The sequence below is a fragment of the Colobus angolensis genome, unplaced genomic scaffold (assembly GCF_000951035.1).
Source record: "Colobus angolensis palliatus isolate OR3802 unplaced genomic scaffold, Cang.pa_1.0 Scaffold46, whole genome shotgun sequence".
Lineage (NCBI taxonomy): Eukaryota > Metazoa > Chordata > Mammalia > Primates > Cercopithecidae > Colobus > Colobus angolensis.
The window spans coordinates 13,466,949-13,488,780 of record NW_012118043.1 but is presented as its reverse complement, the minus strand read 5'-3'; the positions used below and the strand labels follow the sequence as shown (position 1 = coordinate 13,488,780).

The following is a 21,832-nucleotide window of genomic DNA, read 5'->3' as shown; positions in this document are numbered from 1 at the left end:
ATGAGATAGTAGAGCTGAGATCCATGGCTATGATCAGGATACTAGTTTATCTGGGATACACAAAGCCACACTCAGCCCTCAATAAATGTTTGTTGAATATGTAAATGAAGAAATGAACAAATGGTGGAGTGGTGATAAGAGAACTCAGCTTTTCCTTCTTCCAGGAAGTCTTCCCAGGTTCCTTCAGCTTTCTTGGGTTCTCTGAAAAGCTTCTACATGTACAATATGCTCCATCCAATGTGCTTCTGAATTATAGACCATCTTCCATTATTCTCTCCTTGTTCTTTGTATGTTGAGCTTGTCTCCTTGGCTTGATGTGGACAAATGGTGTTATTAGTTTTTCCACCAGAAAGCCACAGTGAATCATTCAGGTATGCAAATCCACAGATTTGTAGCCCAAAAGAGAATGATAAAAAGGTGGAGGGTGAGTACCCTTATAATCACATAGCACATGGGTTAAGATTTGTCCTTTTCTACCTCATAGGGTTTTGTGAAGATTAAGATGATATATGGAAATTGATTAATACAGTGTTGTCATGCTGGACCCTTGTTGACTTCAGTAGTGATGATACCATGTTCAAGAGGCTGAAAAAGAGACCTGGAGCCAGCAAATGAGACATCAGGTTTATTGAGGGGACTCACATATGGAGGAGTCCAGTGGTGATGAGCTGGACAGAACTGCATCTGCTGGTAAAAAGCATGCAGTTGATATAGCATTTGCACTTAGTGCCCTATCCCTAACAACCTCCACCTGTCAACCTTCATTTAACCCAAAATAAAGGGCTTCAGTCCCCTGTAGGCCTGCATTCCATGAAATGGGCCAGAGGTTCAGATATTTCTCATAAGTAAGGAATGAATCTCCTAATCGATCACTCCCAGATTTCTTAGCTTGGAATTCTAAGCACACATTCTTCTTAGACCATAGGGTAATTCTCAGGATAGGCTTAAGGTAAGCCATGGCTGTCAGGTGCAGCCATACAAGTGCCTAGCACATAGTAGATACTCAATAAATGGAAATTTAGCATTAGTAATGGTATCAGTATTGATATTGGGGAGGGTGGTAGATAATGGAGGAGGGAAGAGGAGAAGAAAGCTTTTTAATTCCCACACATGCACAGCCTGGAGGGCTGAGTTTCAGAATTCAGTTGTGAAATTCAGCTTATGCCCAAAACCCAAATTACACCTTGGGGTATGGCATCCTGCCTTGAAATGGGAAATTGGGCAGTCTCACAAGGATGCACAGCTGTGTTGCCTGAGCTGTTTTGTTCCAGGCAAACTGGAGCAGGCAGTGAACCTTTGGCAACTGAGGAGAGCAGGGCCAGACAGCTTTGCAGCCATCCAGCAGAACCAAGTGAGAATACCAAGCAGCTGTGCACAGGGCTCCAGGAGAAGCCACAGGGGCTCAGGAGCAGGCAAGCTGTGTGCAGAGGAGGCAGACCCCCTTCTTAGACATCAGTCCCTCCTCGGGTAGGCCTGTCCATCCCCTCTTCCTGGACACTTGGCCACTGTCTCTGCTAACCACTAGTCACTGCCTCTTCTCCTTCCTCCTCAACAAGCTCTTTTGTGAGGGGAGAAGAAGTGCTAGGAGATGTCAGCATGCCCGGGAGGATGTCAGGTCAAAAGCCCCAATGCTCTTTTTAGGTAGGTGATTCTCAGGCATGATCAGACCAGGACATTGTATCTTTTTCCTTTTCTGGCTTTGGAGAATTTGAAGCTAAGGGTACACAGATGCTGGTGTGCTCAAGTCAGGTCCTTTAGGCAGGTCCCAGGACTCTCCAAGAGGTTCCCTAGGAGTCCCAAAGGTCCTGTTATGCTCTCTGATGAGTGCACTGAACCAGACCCCAAGCCATGGGCTGCAAGCTCTGGGGATTCAGTGCACTGGGTTTATAGGAGCCAAGTGTTCTGGAGACACCACTGCAGGCCTGTCCCTTGCATCTCTAGGGAGTGCCTAGGCCCTTCGTGAGGCTGTTCTATTAGCTGCCCCCCTAACAAAAACTTCTGTTTGTCCTATTTCCTGCTGCTGTCATCACAGCCTTCCAAAAGCATAAGCCTTGAACCAGAAAGCAAAAGCTGGGACTTGTCTCTGTAAAATCCAAATCTTGACAAACACTCTCACACCATCCTTTAGAAGTCTGGAGAGAAATGCAGGCCAGTTTGCCTAGGTAATTAGGAATGGAGCTTGCCATAGGGGGAGCAACAGTGGGACGAGAGGGTCTCTGCAGCAGATCGACAGGACTTAGGTCCCAGCTCAGCCTTCTCCTGCCTCACCCTGGCCTGTGGGATGTGTGTGCATTTGATGCAGTTAATGTTAATCACAAAAGCAAGCAAAGTAAAAAGATAAATACATGCACTCAAACACACACACCACACACACACACACACACACACACACACACCCTGAACTGGCGTGTCACAGGACTGATATTATTTACTGCTTGCTTTCATTGACACTGTCTTCAAAGAAATAAACATCTATGATTTTGTAGTAAGCATTCAGCTGCAAATAACTCAAATGTGTGGAATTATTCTTTCATTTTCACATGGTTTCAAAAGCACTATTGTGCTCTGATTATGTATCAGATAGTGAACTAAGTTCTCAGGCTCTAGATGGCTCAGGTCAAGAACTCATAGCCCCAGGGGAGGGTGTAAGTTTAGTTTAGAAACTAAAACAAGAGTTACCACCTATTTAATGTGAGGCACTGTGTGGGGCCTTCCAAGCATCTTAATTGCATATTCCCACCCTAAAAGCACCCTGCAGATAGGCGTTATTTTCCTTATCATACAGCTGAGAAAAATGAAGCTTAACTAATTTGCCTGAAGTCTACAGCTAGAAAGTTACAAAGCCAACACTGAACCCAAATCCCACTGATCCCACGCCCATGGCCTTCCCACTATGTCCCCTACTGAAGGTCTCTTTGCAGAGAGAAGTCACAATAGGAACAGGAACAGAGTGTCTGGGAGCACTGGGCAGGGAGCCACCATTTCTACCTGTAGAGTTGAGGGACCTTGACCTTGCCGAGACAAAATGACAGTCTAGTTGGGTTTTGGAGACGAATACATCATCACCGAGCAGAAAGGGAGTATGGGCAGAAATTGTGAACGAGACTGGACATATCCACGTCCAGCACCTTATGTGGCTTCCACATTTAAGCAACAGGGTAACCTTGCCCCATGGTACTGATGAATAAGCTTTGATTTTCAATCAGCCTGCTTGGTCAGGAAAGTAGTGGCTTTTTATATTACATGGGTGGTGTTTACCCTGATTCCACAGTTGGAATTTGAACACGTTAAAAACTGTATGTTCAGGTTGTTGTCTCCCTGACCATTTCACCTAACTCCATACTTTGAATTAGAATGTTTAAAAAGTAAGAACCAGGCAATATAGACAGATACAGCAAAAGTCTTAGAATTTTCCCTCCTCTCTGTAAGCGGACTGCAAAGCACATGAGTAGATACATTTGACTAGAATCTATCAACTAGGCTAAAAGAGATCTGAGGACCCAGAAGCTGGCATTAAGGCAGGGAGCATCTCAGCACCCCGCGCCTACTCCGCCACCTGCATGCCCGCATCTGTGGGTGCATGATCTCACACCAGGGTGCTGGGAAAGTTGCCTATAAGCCTCCCTTCAGTTATGTCCCCTTCTAGAGCCCACCCCATGGGGTAACCTTCACATTGCATTGTCCCTGCTGTCTGCTATCCATGCACCATTTTAAAAAATATATTTTTAAAATTTAGAATAGTTTTAAATATACAGAAAAGTTGCAACAGTAGTACGGAGTTCCTAGATGCCTTGTTTCCACTTTCCTCTGTGATTAGCATCTTATATTACTGTAGTACATTTGTCACAGTTAGTTATATGGATACATTATTATTAACTGAAGTAGCACTTTGTTCAGACTCCCTTTTTTTTTTTTGCCTAATGTCCTTTTTCTCTTCCAGGATGTCATCTGGGATACCACATTACATTCAGTCTTCATGTCCCCTTAGGCTCCCCTTGGCTGTGACAGCTGCTCAGACCTTCTTTGCTTCTGATGCCCTTTGCAGTTTTGAGTACTGGTCAGCTATTTTGTAGACTCCTTCAATTGGGATTTGTCTGATGTTTTTCTTATAACTATACTGGGATTATAGGTTTGGGAGGGGAAAACTACAGAGATAAAGCACCTCTTTCATATCAAGGGTACATACTGTCATCATGACATTATCACTGTGGATGTTGGCCTTGATCACCTGGCTGAGGTCGTGTTTCTCAGGTTCTCTACTGTAAAGCAGGGAACAGTTTTTATGAACTTCTTCCTTTTAGTTTGGAAGAGTACAAGGCAGTCTGGACTGATGCATTTGTGTTCTTTCCCATGATGTCAGAGAGATGTTCCATGAATATTAATGATCTTATTATTTTATTAGAGGCTGAGTTGACCTTTTCATCCATCTGATTTGACTCTCATTTTTGTTTATTTGAGGCAAGTCTTTGAGAGAACACCTTTGGTATGTGAGTTTATGCTCCTGTCACCGCAAATTTTATTTCCTTCTATACTATTAGCTCCTTGCAGGAAATGGCTATGTCCTCAATATGCAGACACCATATAACAGTCTCCAGCTTTATTCCATCTGTTTCCCCAGCCCACAGTGTGTGTGTGTGCCAGGAAGCTTCATGGCCCTTCTAGTATGCATTTGTTCCTCACTTCCCTGAGGGAACCTGTGGCTGTTGATCAGAGAAATCATGATGCTGTAGAAAGAGCCTGGCATTGAGATGTTTCCCTTTCTCTGAGCCTGTTCAGGAAAGTGGGACAGTAGGGAAACCCAAGTTAAAATCAGCCCGTTGAGCTCTAGCACTTAAAAGCCATTGATGTCTAAATCCAGAATGGTCACTGAAAGAGCTTTGATTTCACTTCTACATGGATGGTATTCCAGTTACTGCTGCTGCCTAACAAACCACCCAAAACTTAGTGGCTTAGATCAATAGTAATCATTCATTTTGCTCATAAGTCTGTAGCTGGGGAGAAGTCGCTTGTCTCTGCTCTCCCCAGACTTAGCTGCATGTGCTGAGTCTAAGTCAACTTGATGGGCTGGAAGCTCCACTTTCAAGATGGCTCATTCACATGGCCAACAGAGTTGTACTGCTATCATCTGGAAGTGAGGCTGAGGCAGAAGGCCGTGAACCTCGGTTCCTTTCCACACGAGCCCCTCTCTGGGCTGCTCAGGCTTCCTCACAGCATGGCAGCTGGCTCCCAAGAGTAAGCACCACAAGAAAACCAAGAAGTAGCCATACCACCTTTTAAGACCTGACCTTAGAAGTCAGGTAGCATCACTGCAGCCACAGTCACAAACCCACCCAGATTTGAGGGAAGGAACATAGACCTTACCTCTCAACAGGTGAGCCAAAGTCACATTTAGGAAGGGTAAGCAGATTGGAATGTACTGGTCGCTCTGGGGAAACACCAGCTGCCACAGATGGCTAGTAAGTGATTTAGGAGAGTTTCTTATTCTTCAGCAAATATGTGTTGTAGCGTAGGTGCTGGACTAGACATGGGCATATAACACTGAATCAGACATGGTCCCAGCCCTGGCAGCTTCCACTTCAGACAAGGAAACAGACAAAACACTGGCCATTTCCATTCAGAGAGGTGAGAGCTGGAGTAGAGATAAGCTTATAGGTTACAAGCACACAAGGAGGGATTCCTAACAACAGTTTCAAGGCCCAAGAAGAATTCTCAGATGAGTTCTAGGTGAGAAATGTTTGTACCAAGTTGAATCAAATGACTAAGGCAAAAAAGCTAAAGCTGAAGATTAAAGGCAGTATAGTTGCCCCCAAGTGTTGCTGCACTTGGGGAAAGATTTTTTTGTCATGGTCATCACAGCTGTTACTATTATCTTCATCAAGCATTCCTCTACTCGTGTAGGACATTTTCATGGATCAGAAATTTCTCAGGATTTCTTGGGCAGTCAGGATCAGAGAAACCTGGGTTTAAATCCTGGGACTGCTACATGGTGGTCGTTTTGACCTCAGACAAATGACTTAACCATATGTGAGTGTGGAGATGACGGGGGACTGGAGCTGAAAACTTGTCATTCTTCCCTGTTTTTTGCCCCTGGGAAAAGGCCTATGCTTACTGTGTGTGGGTGTGTGTCCACATATGTTTGTTCATATGTTTTTTAGGAGGCCATGATCTGTCAGCCCCCTAGAGCTTCAGCGCAAGGTGAATTCATGTTGGCTGGAGGCCATAGGTGTGTCTGGGGCACACAGGCCCTGTCTCACATGGCTTTCTTGCTGGAATGTATTCAAGAGATTGTACTCTGGGAAGCAGTTTCCCAAAGTACAAGTCATGGACCTGATCGATCTAGCTGTTGAACCAGTAATCTCAGAGATGTCTGTAATCTACCAGACAGTGGTCCCAGTTAGCTCTAAGCAGAACTTTCTGTCCTTCAGCCTTGTTATCTGAGGCACGTTCCCAGCAGGATTTTATAGGAGGAAACATTTTAAATGTGGCAACCTATAGTGAGGGAAGCAGAAAAGATTTGCACCCAAAAGTCCTTGGTTTCATAAAGAAGTGAAGTCACAGGCATGGATTACCTCTTAAGATCAGTCACCCAGCTCACCCTGAAATCAGTGATACATATTTATTTTTGGTTAAGGGAAACCATGCTCCAAGGAATTAGAAGTTTATATATGATCTTTAATAAAAGGAATCATTGGAGTTCAGAGATGGACCATACTAGAACACTGGAACCACAGTGAGTATAAAAAGAACACTGGCCAGGCACAGTGGCTCACGCCTGTAATCCCAAAATTTTGAGAGGCCAAGGCAGGCAGATTGCTTGAGCCCAGGAGTTGGAGACCAGCAACATGGCAAGACCCCATTTCAAAAATTAGCTGGACATGGTGGTGTGTGCCTGTAGTCCCAGCTACTCGGGAGGCTGAGATGGAAGGATCACTTGAGCCCAGGAAGTCAAGGCTGCAGTGAGCTGTGATCACACCACTGCATTCCAGCCTGGGTGACAGAGTGAGACCTTGTCTAAAAAAGGAAAAGAAATGTAGACAGAGATAGATAGATAGATAGATAGATAGATAGATAGATAGATAGATAGATAGATAGATAGAAACAGTGTGAGTTTGGTGCATTCATGGGATTGGCAGGCAATGAGTTGACCTGAGTCCCTCCCTGCCCCTCACCCTGTGTGTGGCTGTGTGGCCAGGGTAAAGGGTAAATCATTTCACTTTGTTGGTCCTCAGCTTTCTCATCTGTAAAGTGGAGGGGCTGATACCAGAGTCCCAACATCCCTTCCAATTAAAGAACAATAAGCTTGAAATTAGAAAAGCCCATTTCCTGGCAAGGTTGTATGCTATTGCTCATGCAGAAAATAAACTCCCTGATGGTCAGACTTGGTGTGCTTAGATGCTCTTTTCTTTTGTTGTTGAAGCATCAATTGCAGAAGCTAAATTCCCAAGTGTTCCAGTTATCCATTGATAATAGAAACCAAAACAGTGGCTTAAAGCAGTAACACAATCATTTATTTTATTCAAAAATCTTAGGGTTGACTGGGCTCAGCTAGGCAGCTCTCACTTGGGATCTCTTGGGTGATTGCAGTCCAGCAGTGGCCAGGGTCATCTTGCAAGCTCTTCACTTTCATGTCCCATGCCTGGCTGGGGCTGGGACAGCTTGGGCTCCTCAGGCATTCCTGTTGCTCTCTGCAAGCTCTCTTTATGTGGCCACCTCCAGGGAGCTGGAGTTCTTACAGGGGGCCAAAGCCCCCAAGAGAAACCTGTAAAAGTTGCATGAGCATTTTGGCTCTGGCCTCAGAAGGGATGTAGGGTGTCACTTCTGCCTCATTGTATTCATCAAGGCAGTCACAAAGGCCTACCTAGGTTCAAGGGGAGGGGAAACAGACTCTACCTCTTGGTGGGAAGAATGTCAGAGAACTTGTAGACACAATTTAAAATGACATCAAGCGTCCAGGATGGTTCAGAAGACTTCTCAGACTGCTGTGATTCTCTGTTAAAGGGTTTGAAACAGCAATGCACAAAATATCTTGCAGTAGAAAACCTAGTTTAATGGGGAAGGAAGATCTACTTAGAAACAAGAAACTTAAAATTATGAAAAAAAGACACAAAAATTCTATTTTTATGAATTTTCTGTGTAACAAATATGCCTTGTGTGTATATAAGCAATTTTAAGAAAAAATGTGTATGTATATATGTGTGTGTGTGTGTATATAATTTTGTTTTTTATATATATACACACACACATATATATAATTTTGTGGTTTTTATATATATCATTTTTATTCTACCAAACGATGGAGTGTATGAGATGTTAGGATTGGGGAAGAGGAGAGAATTAAATCAGGGGCTTCCAGTCCTTTTATTGTACTACTATAAGCTCCCCCAGTTACTTACAAAATGAAGTTAATTTACTGGGTTGTTAAAAGAACACCCAATGTGTCATACAGAGCCCTGGAATAGAGATAGGAAAAAAAAAACAAGATGGAAGAGAAGTCAAGAGACCAACAATAGAAAATCAGTTCTCCAAAGATGTGAATCATTGCCTTTGAATGGCAGAGCACCCTGGGGAGATGGGTAGAATAGAACAATAAATGAAAGTAGTTAAGAGTGTAGACTCTGCAGCCAAGCTGCCTGGGAACAAATTGCAGCTTGCCATTCCCCAGCTATGGGCAAGTTCCTGTACCTCTCTGTGCTTCTTTTCCTCAATTGCAACAGGGAGCTAATAATACCTGCTTCATCAGGTTGTGTGAGAATTAAATATGTCAGTACAGGCTTAGCCCTTTGAGCAGTGTATAGTACATATTAGCCATTTCTCTTTTCACCAATTCCCTTGTTGCCTTTGCCAGATGCAAATGTCATGCCCAATATGGACTGCAGGCAGCCAACCAAATAAACAGAAGGAGAAGGGCCTTTCCTTCCCTTGGGTCCTGAGCTCATGTATGCATTGGAATTTTCAGTAAGAGGAGACCTTCTTGCGATATCTGGACACCCATCAATATGTAGATTCCACCCTGCAACACTTGTCTATATTCGGACACGTTTTAAAAATCGGTTCCACATTTCAAGCATGTCAAGCTAGGTTTTAGCTTTAGTCTCTACTACGTATTTGGAATTAAAGCCTCTAGAGTCCATTATGCAAATCCATGCAAATAATATGCAAAGAGGCAGTAGCCCCAGATTGTGGGGAGGGGGAGTGTGTAGTCCAGCACAAAGGGCCTTGAATGAAAATTTGCATGTGTTAGGGAAGCCCTGGTTGAAGGCCTTAGATGTTTATTGTGACAGTATGCATAGCATTCAGTTGTTAACCTTTTGTGCCAAAGAAGAGAGGTAAATGCTTATCTGATTTCCATATTGAAGGTGACAGTAGAGGTTGGAGGTGGTATTTGGCTAGCACAACATTGTAGGTATTTTTATTATACAAATGAAAAGTTGCTTTGAAATAATGGCTGTGGTCCAGGCTGTGTCCCCAACCAGCAATGTGTTCTTGGGCAAGTCACTTCCCTCCTCTGTTGCCCACTCTGTGAAATGAGGGGATTGGATTAGATGAAACACCAGATCCCCTCTCACTGTAACATCTAAACATCATCCTCCAGGTAAAAATCCTTTGGCACCTAGGGTGGCAGTATCCATTCATTGTGCCAAGGATGTACTCTAAAGTCCAAAGAAAGGGCTAAGAGGTAACTCTACAGTTCTTCTAGAGAGAGCAACAACTTCAGGGGATGCTGATAGCTGAGTGGGGGAAATAGGCAGCAGCAACAACAAGGACAAACATATTTACTTAGACTGTGTATCTTACAGCACCAAGGATTCCAGTCATAGGCTTCCCGGGTAGGAGGATGTTAGTTCTTGGAGTGCCAATAACAGAAAAGTCAGGGGAATTTTTTGCCCTGAGTGTTTTAAAGACCAGTCTGTATTAACCCCTCTCTCTGCCTCTGGAGTGCTGCAAAACTTCGCCTAGAGGCCATGGTGGCTCCTCTCCCACCTGGCCAGTCCCTGGGGTCAGCCAGTGCTGCTTCCAAAAGACTGCTGTGTCCTTGGTCTCTGGTCTTTTATTGTATCTGACACATCTGGTGCCTGGCCCTAGAGATTCCCTGGGCCCTTAATTTTAACTCCAGCTGTTGCAGCAAACACCAGCTGAGTGCAGGCAGAACCTGACAGCTCATGTCCCAGAGTTTCTCTGACCCAGCTAATGGAGACCTAGCATCAGTCAGGAAGTGCAGTGATGAGCACCCCAGGAACAGCCCTTGATCAGTGAATATGGGAGCCTCTGGGTGAGTGTTCTTTTCAGGCAGACAATTTGAGGTGCAGCCTAGTCAGTTCTACTGATGTGCCCAGTGAGTTTGAGGTGCCCACCTGGACCAGCTCATAACCTGCCCTCAGATTGGTTTTCCCTGTTTCACTTATCTCAGACCCCCACAGCTGACCCCACAGATCATTTTCCAGTATAAACTTCCTGCACAAAAGCCCTGTCTCTGTCTCTCCTTTTTCAGAGGATCTCTAACATAAGGCATGTATATTAGTTTGCTAGGGCTTCCATAACACAATACCACAGACAGAAATGTATTTCCTCACAGCTGAGGAGGATGGAAGTCCAAGCTCAAGGTGCCAGTAGGGTTGGAGTCCCGGGAGGCCTCTCTCCTTGGCTTGCAGATGGCGCCCTCTAGCTGCCATGTTCTCACATGGTCATCCCTCTGTGCACACGTGCTCCAGGTGTCTGTGTGTCCTAATTTCCTCTTAAGAAGGACACCAGTCAGATCGAATTAGGGCCCACTCTATTGGCCTCATTTTACTTTAATTACCTCTTTGAAGGTGTCATCTCCAAATATAGTCACATTCTGAGGTACTGGGAGTTAGGGATTTTGGGCGTGCATAAGTCAGTCCTTAACAACACTTAACCCTTGTGAGCTAAACAGAGGCTTGAAAGGGAATGTCCATCAAACATGGAGGTCACCACCACTAGCCCTAGGAATAGATTGTCTCTCTGGTGGTAAGCCGTGGGCAGGATAGGGGCCCCAGAATAACCCTGAGCAGATCAGAGCATAATAGCACATTAGTTCCTCTGGGATGCAACATACTGTCCTCTTCTTCCTCCTTCTGCATCATTGATAGTGGTTGACCAGGATAAGCATGCACTTTAAAGACAACCCTTGTTTCACATACTTCTGCTACTGTGTGACTTCCCACATGTTGCCTATTCTCCCCAAACCTCAATTTCATGCCCGACCAAGTGGTCATATGGATTAAAGCATGAAAGCCTGGGCCAGGGCAGGTGTTCAGTAAACAGGTTTTAGGATTGACTCGAATACACAGAATGTACTCTTGGTGTGTGGTCTAGATCAGGGGTCCCCAACCACTGGGCCACAGACCAGTACCAATCTGTGGCCTGTTAGGAACCAGGCTGCACCGCAGGAGGTGAGAGGCCAGTGAGCCAGCATCACCGCCAGAGCATTACCGCCAGAGCTCTGCCTCCTGTCAGATCAGCGGCCCCATTAGATTCTCATAGGAGCACAAACCCTGTTGTGAACTGCACATGCAAGCGATGGATCTGGGTTGCGTGCTCCTTATGAGAATTGAATGCCTGCTGATCTGAGGTGGAAGAGTTTCATCCCAAAACCATACCCACCCCCGCCACCAACTCCAGTCCATGGAAAACTTGTCTTCCACAAAACCAAGTGGAAGACAATTTGTCCCTGGTGCCAAAAAGGTTGGGGACCACTAGTCTAGATTGTGAAAGAAAGTTTAGAAAAAATAGATTGTTTAGGGCAAATTTTTGGTCCTAGAGTTGGTGGGTGCTAGAGCCTCAGTGCAATCTAAAGTCCCCTGCAGCCTTCCACTCCCCACCAATTTAGAAGTGCAGGGTGAGGAGGACACTGGTCCACACCAAGGCTCCACCACACACCAAATAGTGATCTTGGGCTTTGTGTCAAAGGCATGCCTGGAGCTCTCCTCCCCATCTCTGCTTCTCGCCAGGGCCCTGCCTTCTCCATTAGACACCGGGAATCACAGCTGGGGCCTCTGCTTCGGCCATTTGTCCTGCTGGAATCTGATAGGGGATAGAGGCTCTGAGAGAGTAATTAGACACAGACAGAGATCTCTCTCCATAGTCAGGGGAGCCTAGCAGGGCTGAAGGAACTGCCTGAGGGTGACAGAGGAGGGGATCCATGAACAAGGAGGTGCTAACAGGACCAGGAGATGCTAACAGGTCAGAATCAGGCCTCAGAGGACTGTTGGCCATTCCTCAGCCATAGAGACAGGCTCTTCCCAACCCATGTGTTGTCAGGGAACAGCTCCTACATCTCATGCTTGCATGAGGTACCGTTTTTAAAAATAGACACATGCTATTGTGAGTAATAAAATCCACACATAACTAGAAATGTTTTAAATGTATACGTTTTTGTCCTTGTGCATTTTCTCAAACTGCAAGTATGCACATTGACTATCACACAAAATCCTTTTTTTTTTTTTTTTAAATGTTCAAAAGGGCTCCTTCTACTCAAAAAGGTTGGGTATCACCAATGAGAGTTTTCCAGAGTTCAGCCACATGAATGCCATAGGAAAAGCAGTTAATAACCACGATGACACCAGCTGGCATTTGTAGAAGGCACCTTCTGTTCCAGGCTGTGCTAAGTGCTTTTATGGGCTCCAGGTCTGGTTGCCCTTCTCTAGACCCCAGTCCTCTTCTGCCTATCACTCTTCTATGGCACTGAGACATCTTTGTCTTATGTTAGGATTGTTTGTGGATATGTGCGAGCTTATCCAGGGCCAGAGACTACCCTGTTCATTTTTGTGTCCTCCAGGGTCAGGGAGAGGGTTGAGCCTCCATAATTGTTTGGCGAATGGTCCTGAAGGGACAGAGGTCTGTTTGCTTGTACCTTTGTATAGTTTATAAATGGAAGATTCAGAAAAGGGCATAGGATTTGGTGCATGCTGCCACCCAGACCTTCCTCATTTGGCTTGGGGTGGCTCACACAGAGTTCACACAGGCTTCGCCATAGGCAAGCTGGCCTTGACCACTCCTGGCTGCAGAGGAAGAGGCAGATGTGGAGGCCACAAGCCTTCTGCCCCTCCAGCCCCAGCCTGTTCTGAAAAGTTGCCCCTGTGGGGAGGGCTGATGGCGTTTCCAAGGCATGTGGGAAAGGAGGAGCCTGGCCAGGGTAGCTGCTCTGCTTCCCCTGGTGCTGGTCTCTCTTTCCAGCAGGTGCCAGGCAGTGCCTGCCTAATAGACCTGCCCCAGCTCCACAGACAGTTCTGTCAGTGTTGGGGCGTTAGTGTGGGCTCGGGAATGCTCCTGCTGTTTCCTGACTTCCCAGCACTGTCCTCGGCCACGGGTAAGAAAGGTCCAGGCTATATGCTGCTCCCCAAGCATTTTACCTCTTCTCTCTGTCTCCCTCTCAAGGTTTCCTGCTGATTTTGGCACTGACCGAAGCGCTGGCATTTGCCGTCCAGGAACCATCTCCCAGGGAATCTCTTCAGGTCCTCCCTTCAGGCACTCCCCCAGGAACCATGGTGACAGCACCCCACAGCTCTATCAGACGTACTTCTGTGGTGATGCTGACCCCCAATCCTGATGGGCCCCCTTCACAGGCTGCAGCTCCCATGGCAACACCGACACCCCGTGCAGAGGGGCACCCTCCTACGCACACCATCTCCACCATCGCTGCGACAGTAACCGCCCGGCATTCTGAAAGCTCCCTGTCCACAGGGCCCGCTCCAGCGGCCACGGCAACCACATCCTCCAACCCAGAGGGCCGCTCTCGAGGGCAGGCTGCCCCCACCATCCTGCTGACAAAGCCTCCAGGGGCCACCAGCCGCCCCACCACAGCGGCCCCCCGCACTACCACACGCAGGCCCCCCAGACCCCCAGGCTCTTCCCGAAAAGGGGCTGGTAATTCATCACGCCCTGTCCCGCCTGCACCTGGTGGCCACTCCAGGAGTAAAGAAGGACAGCGGGGACGAAATCCAAGTTCCACACCTCTGGGGCAGAAGCGGCCCCTGGGGAAAATCTTTCAGATATACAAGGGCAACTTCACAGGGTCTGTAGAGCCAGACCCCTCTACCCTCACCCCCAGGACCCCGCTCTGGGGCAACTCCTCTTCACCACAGCCCCAGACAGTGGCTGCGACCACAGTGCCCAGCAATACCTCGTGGGCACCCCCTACCACCTCCCTGGGGCCTGCAGAGGACAAGCCAGGCCTTCGCAGAGCAGCCCAGGGGCGTGGTTCTTCCTTCACCAGCCAAGGAGGGACACCAGATACCACAGCAGCCTCAGGTGCCCTTGTCAGTCCACAACCTGCCCCAGTGCCTTCTCAGCGCCCCCACCGCGGTGACCCACAGGACGGCCCCAGCCATAGTGACTCTTGGCTTACTGTCACTCCTGGTACCAACAGACCTCTGTCTGCCAGCTCTGGGGTCTTCACGGCTGCCACGGGGCCCACCCCAGCTGCCTTCAATACCAGTGTCTCAGCCCCTTCCCAGGGGATTCCTCAGGGAGCATCCACAACCCCACAAGCTCCAACCCCTCCCCCCAGGGTCTCAGAAAGCACTATTTCTGGAGCCAGGGAGGAGACTGCAGCCACCCTCACCATGACCGACAGGGTGCCCAGTCCTCTCTCCACAGTGGTATCCACAGCCACAGGCAACTTCCTCAACCGCCTGGTCCCCGCCGGGACCTGGAAGCCTGGGACAGCAGGGAACATCTCCCATGTGGCCGAGGGGGACAAACCCCAGCATAGAGCCACCATCTGCCTGAGCAAGATGGATATCGCCTGGGTGATCCTGGCCATCAGCGTGCCCATCTCCTCCTGCTGTAAGTGCCGCCCTCTCCCACCCATCCTCTCTCTCTACCATATCACTGGCTCGTCCCCAGCATTCCTTTGTCTCTGATTTGGCATCCTTGCCAAGTGGGCTACAAAACTTCCCAGAATCTCAGGAAACTAGAGAGCAGGGCAGGTTATCCCTGACCCTAGTCCTCAGCTCTGCCAGGCCATGGCTTGAATGCCTGCTGATCATAAAGCCACAACTCCCAGGAGCTGGCGGAGGACCTTACAGGCAGTCTAATCCAACCCTGCATTCTGCAGAAAAAAATGCCAAGCTAGCAGTGACATGACTCACCCAGGATCCCAGAATTAGTGAGAGGCAGGGCTGGGCTGAGAGCTTATAGCAGCTGTCTTCCAGCCCAGTGCCCTTGTCATGACACCACTCTGCCTCAAGGTAGCCTGCCAATGCCTCTAGCAACCTGGCACCAAGACACCATTGGTCAATGCTGATGCTTCAAAATTGACAGCCTCCAACTAGCAAACCCCTCACCTTCCTCTTCATCTTCCATCCTCTTTCTTGTATTTTCTCTCCTCTCGCCCCTCTTCTCTCCTTCTGTCTCTCTTCTCCCAAGAAAGAAAAAGAGATAAAGCTTTCATCTGGTGGGAAGTTCTATAGCCTTGGCAAAAACCTAGTTCTTGCAGCTAAATTAAGGCTTGAGAGTTACGTAAATTCTAGCAACTCTCCACCCCCACCCCACTTTATTTGTTCGTAGGTGATGTGAGCTGATTGCAGTGTGGACCTTGTCCTTATTTTTTGCCCTCCCAAGGCCACCAGCTCCTCCTAGCTGCTGCCTGGCACTCTGTGAATGAGGAGTCAGGAGGTATTCTCTCTGTTATCTCCATAAAGAATCTGATACAACCTCTCAGAACTTTAGCGATTTCATTATGTCTTCCCTCATGTACTTGAGCTTTGATTCTTAGAGTTTCTCTGATAGCCTTGCAGGAATCCTCAGCCACACCCCACCCCAAATGGTTACCATCTGCCACTCCCTGACCCCTTTCAGGCATGGCCACACTGCCCCACCCTCATATCCCCTCTCCTCAGACAGCCCACTCTCCTCTGACCCTCCAGGTTGTTGCCCAGCTCTCCTGGGGGCCTGAAGTTTGCCTTCTTGTGGTTCACACTCTATGGCCCAAAGCCATGCCATCTGAAGCCATACAACTCTAGTTTGTCTAGCAACGCCTGAAGCATTTGAAACAGCTCTGAGAGACAGCTTCTCTTCATCCAAGCTGCTTAGCCCCGGCCCTGCAAGTCTTCTTTGTAGGCTGCATTGCCTGGGCCTGTGTCCCATCCGCCCCCTCTGGGGTGGCTTCTGCTTTGTCTCCCAAAAGGAAGCACAGCATTCCACCTGTGTCTGGCTACAGAAGAGGGAGCCGATGGTGGACTCTCTTTAGTAGCACTCAGGCAGCCAGCACGGGCATCAGCTCTACTGGTTTTATTGGCTTCAGGTCATACCCAGGCTTGCCCTGATCGCAAGAGGAGCAAAGCCCCGAAGGCTTCCCTCAGGGAAGGCTGCTGAGCCAGGTCTCCCAGCTTTTCCTCCCACCCTGGTGGTTAGTGCAGGAGGTCTATGCCTTTAATGTGAACCATGATTTCCACTTGGCCTTGTGTTGCAAGATCTTTTTATATCTGGAGTCTAGATTCTTTTCAGGAGCTGCCTCTCCTAGATTTCTGTCTTCTTCAGGTTGATGAGCAAAGTAAACTTTCCATGTCAGGGCTGGCAACCTGCTTCTGCTGAAGGACCCAATTCAAGAAAAGTAAAAGTGTTTGCAAGTTGCATATTTCATTCTTAATGAAAACAGCTTTATTGTCTCTCCTGGAAACACATTTACACATTTATTCTTAAAACTGTGGTTGCCCACTCCTAAAACAGAAGAATGATTATGAGAAAATGTAGCACTGTTAGCCAATGAATTCTTAATAATGGTTGGTCATATCTGAGAAGTAAATACAGTATGAACAGCTTTCTAATTTTCCAGTCTTTACATGTGTCTAGGATGCTCTCGTTTACAAAGTGCATTCCGTTATTTTTTTTATCATTCCATTCTTAGACCAGCCAGAGGAATCAAAGCAGGAACAAGCAAACACACTGCTAAACACACAGGTGCCACAGTGGCTCCAGCCATCCTCCACACCTTATAGGTAGGGAGTGAGTCACCAGGTGAAGTGATTGACCCAAGGTCCCGACCACACAGTGGGTCAGACTAGATCTGGTAGTACAAAATCTGTTTTATTCAATGCAGGATTTCCTGTGTGCCCATTGTGTGCCAGACACTGTGCCAAACATTAGGGAATCTGAGATGTGGGCCTCCCTCTTTGAGCTGGATAGCCTGAACCCCACAGGCTACACCCACCTGGATTTTGCAATTCTAAAAGGACTCCTACTTCTCCCCCAGCCCTTCTATTATGTATAAGCTTGAAATTAAACCAGATCTTGCTGCAGTGCTGGAAAGCCCATGGGCTATCTAAACCATGCATAAAAATGTCAGTCAAGACAGGAGCAAGGACACAGCCTGGAACTGTCCCTTGAGGATTCTTCTGGCACCCTGAAAGGAGCCTTCAGGTGCTAGAGATGGAACATATTACTTTCTAAAGAACGACACAAACTTTTAATAAAAGTGGACTCTGGTAGCCCATTGGGAACCGCACACCACACTCCCTTTGATGTTTGCCTTGCATTTCCACTATACACAAGGAGGCTCTTGCCTCGGCCCTGACTGCCTCCACATCAGCTCCATGTCGTCAGTCATGGCCCCAACTCCTATGGGACCATCATGAACCCTGTGAAGGCTCCAATGAGATGGACATTAAGGTGGAAGAATATTTGTCCAGCTTCAGAACCCTGTACTTTCAGGAACTATCCTCGTCTATGTGGGCTGTTTTCATAGCCCAGCACCACTCTAGTTATCAGGAAAGCAGACCTCTTCCAGGTCTAAGGGCCCCTTGTTTTGGACCTTGTCAGTGGCTTCATTTATCCTAAAGCTACTCTACAGACCTCAAAGAAGGGTTTCATCCTTCGCCAGTTTGCCAGATATTTCAGGCACTCTGAGTCTGAAGTAGCAAAGTGCATGCATCAGCTTCCTCTCATCTGGCTTTTCATACCAGCACTGGCCCCTGCCCTGCTTCTCTGAAGCCACCAGAGTCAGAATTCAGATGGGCTGGTTGCTGGGCAGGGGTGATCCTCTGCTCCTGGTAGAAGTGGGGGTTAAGCAAGGCAGATCCCAGGCCTGCCCAAGGAGGGAGGGTGTCAGTTCATCTGCCCTCCCAGATTGCAAGCCGCAACCAGTGCCTGGAAGGATACGTGTGTCCTGGGGCTGAGAAATGCTTTTCTCTCCTGAGCCCTGCCAGACACTCTCAGCCACGCACATTTTCAGAAGTGCTGAGAAGTGAATTTGATTGGATTCAGGCCATAGTGGGCTAGGGCAGAGGAGCCAGGTGGCCCCCGAGCTGGTCTCTGCTGCCACCATCAGGACGCACAGAGCCCACTACCCTTGCCAGAAGCCTCCGCGCCTGGCGCTGAATTGGTCGGCGCTCACCATTGTCAGTGCCTGAGTTTTCATGAGCATGTCAGTTTTGTGGCTCTGGCAGGGTCCTTTGCCTGTTTGTCACATGTGATGTCCGTTTTTGAGAATGTCTTCACCCAGCCTCTCTGCAAGAAGATGGGGCCATTTGGAGGGTGAGATTAGAAAAAAAGACTAGCTGCAGATGTCTGTCATCACCAACTCAAGTTCACCCTGGCCAAAGTGGAGTAGCCCCTCTCTCTGACGCTAGACACTTGAGGGCACCCTCTGCACCTGGGCCCCAGAGCAGCCTGGCCTCCTTCCAGACACTGGAGCATTAGTGCAGCATTCAAAGAGATCACATAACACTGTGCCGACGGTTGCTCAGTGAATAGTGGACCTGAATGTATGTGTGCCTTTTCACTCACAGGCCCCGAATTAGTTTGTAATTATTATATAAGAAAACTCAGGTGAGAATGACTCTTGCCAAAGAAAAGAGTAGAAGAGATTGGGATCAGAAGGCATTATGGCTGGGAAACGTGTCTCCTTGGAGCTTACGGATCAAACAGGGATGGGAGAGCCTCAAGCCAAAGCAGGGATGTCCAGGGGATGTCCTCCAGCTGTTCCAGTGTTAGGCCCACACTCTGACAGCTCTTCCCTGTGCATCCCAGCCAGCACCTCCAGCCAGCACTCAGTCGTCACTTCGTGGCTCCTCCACAAGAGGGCCATGGGCTTCTACAGGCACATTCCCGCCTGCCAGGCTGGTGGGTCAGACACTAAGCCCCCCAACCTGGCCTCCCTCCATACCCTGAGGCCTCCCTGTGACCTCCTCCCTCAGCGTCCAAAGGAGGGAAATGGCTGTGCACAGCCCAGGTGCACCCCTCCCACTGGCACCCGTGGGCAAATCCTTTCCCTCACTGGTCTCAAGTTTCTCATCTACAAAACAAAGGGGCCAAACCGAAATGTATCATCACTCCCTGTCCTCACAGTTAAGCCTGCATGGATCATTACAGAGGAAGCCTGGTGTGCTTGTAAGACTTGCCTTGTGGAATCGAACATACCTGCACACAACCCCAGCTCTTAACATTGGTTGGCTGTAGGACTTACACAAATGACTTAATCATTGATCCAGTGACTTCCTGTCTGCAAAATGGGACTCCTGTCTACTGTGTTAGTTCCTTCGAGATGCAGGCACCAAGATGGGATTAGGCATATAAGAGAATTATTGGGGGAAACACCTGTAAATGAATCTGGACAGGCCATCCCACCTCTCTGACCTCAGAAGCCTTCCCTGCTCACAAGCCACTCAATTCACACCTGGTTAATCAACAAAATCCAGACATAATTCTTCCTCCTGGGCCCTGGGAGTCTCAGGGATGAACAGACAGGATCACATGTCACACTGTGCTCAGTCAAGCTGCGTGGAGCCCACCTCAGGCCATCTATGCAGGTGGGCTTTTGCGTCAGTCTAAGGCAGGAATCACGGTTAAAAGCATAGACTGGCCAGGTGCGGTGGCTCACACCTGTAATCCCAGCACTTTGGAAGGCTGAGGCAGGTGGACTACCTGAGGTCAGGAGTTCAAGACCAGGCTGACCAACATGGCAAAACCCTGTCTCTACTGAAAATGCAAAAATTAGCCAGACATGGTGGCAGGCACCTATAATCCCAGCTTCTTGGGAGGCTGAGGCAGGAGAATCACTTGATCCCAGGAGGCAGAGGTTGCAGTGAGCTGAAGATTGTACCACTGCACTCCAGCCTGGGCAACAGAGCTAGACTCCATCTTAAAAACAAACAAACAAAAAAAAAACATAGACTTTGGAGTCTAGATGTCTGGATGCGCTCTTGGGCCTATCACTTTATCTCTCTGAGCTTCAGTTTTCCTATCTGTAAAATGGGGACCCTAATAGTACTGACTTTATGAGGCTAAATGGAGGATTAAATTAATAAATATTTCTAATGTGCTTGGAACCGTAAGTCCTGTATAACTATTAGCACAGGTTTTTTTTTTGATGATGATGATGATGATAGTGCCAGAAAAGCTATTTTATCAGCATTCAAGACTTCTGCCCTGTGATTTTGCTCTGTGAACTTCTGCTGTCAGGGTATTCTGTGGAATTCAGGCTCACTTTGTCCAGTTCACCATGCCCTGCCCCTTTTCCCACCATACACTTCCTCCAGCTGGGAACTCTTCTCATCAGTTTGGTGGTGCAACCCCGGCACCATCCTTGCTGCCTCCCTCTCCTCTCTGACTTGCACTCTCTCCACAGCTGTCCTGTTGACGGTGTGCTGCATGAAGAGGAAGAAGAAGACCACCAACCCAGAGAACAACCTGAGCTACTGGAACAACGCCATCACCATGGACTACTTCAACAGGCATGCTGTGGAGCTGCCCAGGGAGATCCAGTCCCTTGAAACCTCTGAGGTAATGAGCTTGAAAGTGCTGGCCCCACTGCAGGGAAACCAGGCCCAAAGACAGCCGTGGCATCTGCTCATTTCTGAGTGCCTTGCTCCTTAATGTATGGCCCATGGACCAGCAGTATCAGTAACATCCAAGAGGTTGTGGGCCCTACCCTGGCCCTACTGAGCCAGGATCAGTGTTTTAGCAAGAATCCCCAGGTGCTTTCTGCACATTAAATTTTGGAAGCACTGTTCCTGGGACTTTTGGTTTCTAGGAACAAGTGAACAAATACTCATTGAGGACCTGTTTTGTGCCAAGCACCCCCAGGGGACTATGAAGATGAGAGCTTGCTCCCAAAGGGGCTCAGGTTCTGAGATGTGGCTGGGGGACAAACCCCAGCATCACCCAAAAACAAAGCCAATTAGGGGAAACAAGACGAGTTATAGACAAAGAGCTGAGGAAACCCAAGGAGGAAAGCCTTCCCAGTGGAGATGCTAGGAAGGATCAATGGATTTCAACAGGCATTCCAGCAGAGGAGGTAGCCTGAGGAAAGGTGGGGATACGTGCTGGATCTGAAGGGAGAGAAGAATACACTGTGTCAGGGTATTTGCCCAAGACACCTGGCTAGTTAGTGAGAGAGCCAAGTTTTGAACCCAGGACTTTAACTGCAGAATCCATGCTCTTTCCATCCTCACACGGAGGGTGGAGTAGAGGCCAGAGTAGAACAGGAAAGAAGGATAAAGGACCAATTAGACACAGCCTTGATGGAGTATTATGGTATTGGGACTCTAGTTTGGGGCAACAGAGAGTCACTGAAAGTTTTGATCTTTGGGTGACCCAGTTTTAGAAGGATTATGCCGGTGGCCTGGTGAAAGCACCCTATATGTGATCAGTGAATGGATAAGGAAAGAAAAGAATGGCTTGATGGATGAGTAAATGGATGGAATGACACAAAAAGACAGGCTAAAAATAGGTAGCTCAACTAGGATGCAATTGAGATGGCCAGGAGAAAGATAACAGACGTCTGAGTAAGGCAGTGAGAGCTGAGAAGAGTTCTTGTGGAGGTACAGCCCCACCCCCCTTCCCGTGTGGGTCCATTCCCCAGAGCAGCCAGGGT

The 21,832-nt window shown here is 48.0% G+C and overlaps 1 protein-coding gene across 3 annotated transcripts in view; it reads left to right on the top strand.

Moving 5' to 3' along the window:
• Positions 1-21,832, top strand: part of TMEM108 (transmembrane protein 108) — a 359,338-nt gene that overhangs the window by 331,696 nt on the left and 5,810 nt on the right. For 2 of the 3 annotated variants that reach the window (XM_011958207.1, XM_011958206.1), the window contains exons 4-5: positions 13,396-14,805; positions 20,585-20,739. In XM_011958207.1, coding sequence (XP_011813597.1) covers positions 13,396-14,805; positions 20,585-20,739 — 1,565 coding nt within the window. The remainder of the gene's footprint in view (positions 1-13,395; positions 14,806-20,584; positions 20,740-21,832) is intronic. The other variant, XM_011958208.1, reaches the window with a different exon arrangement.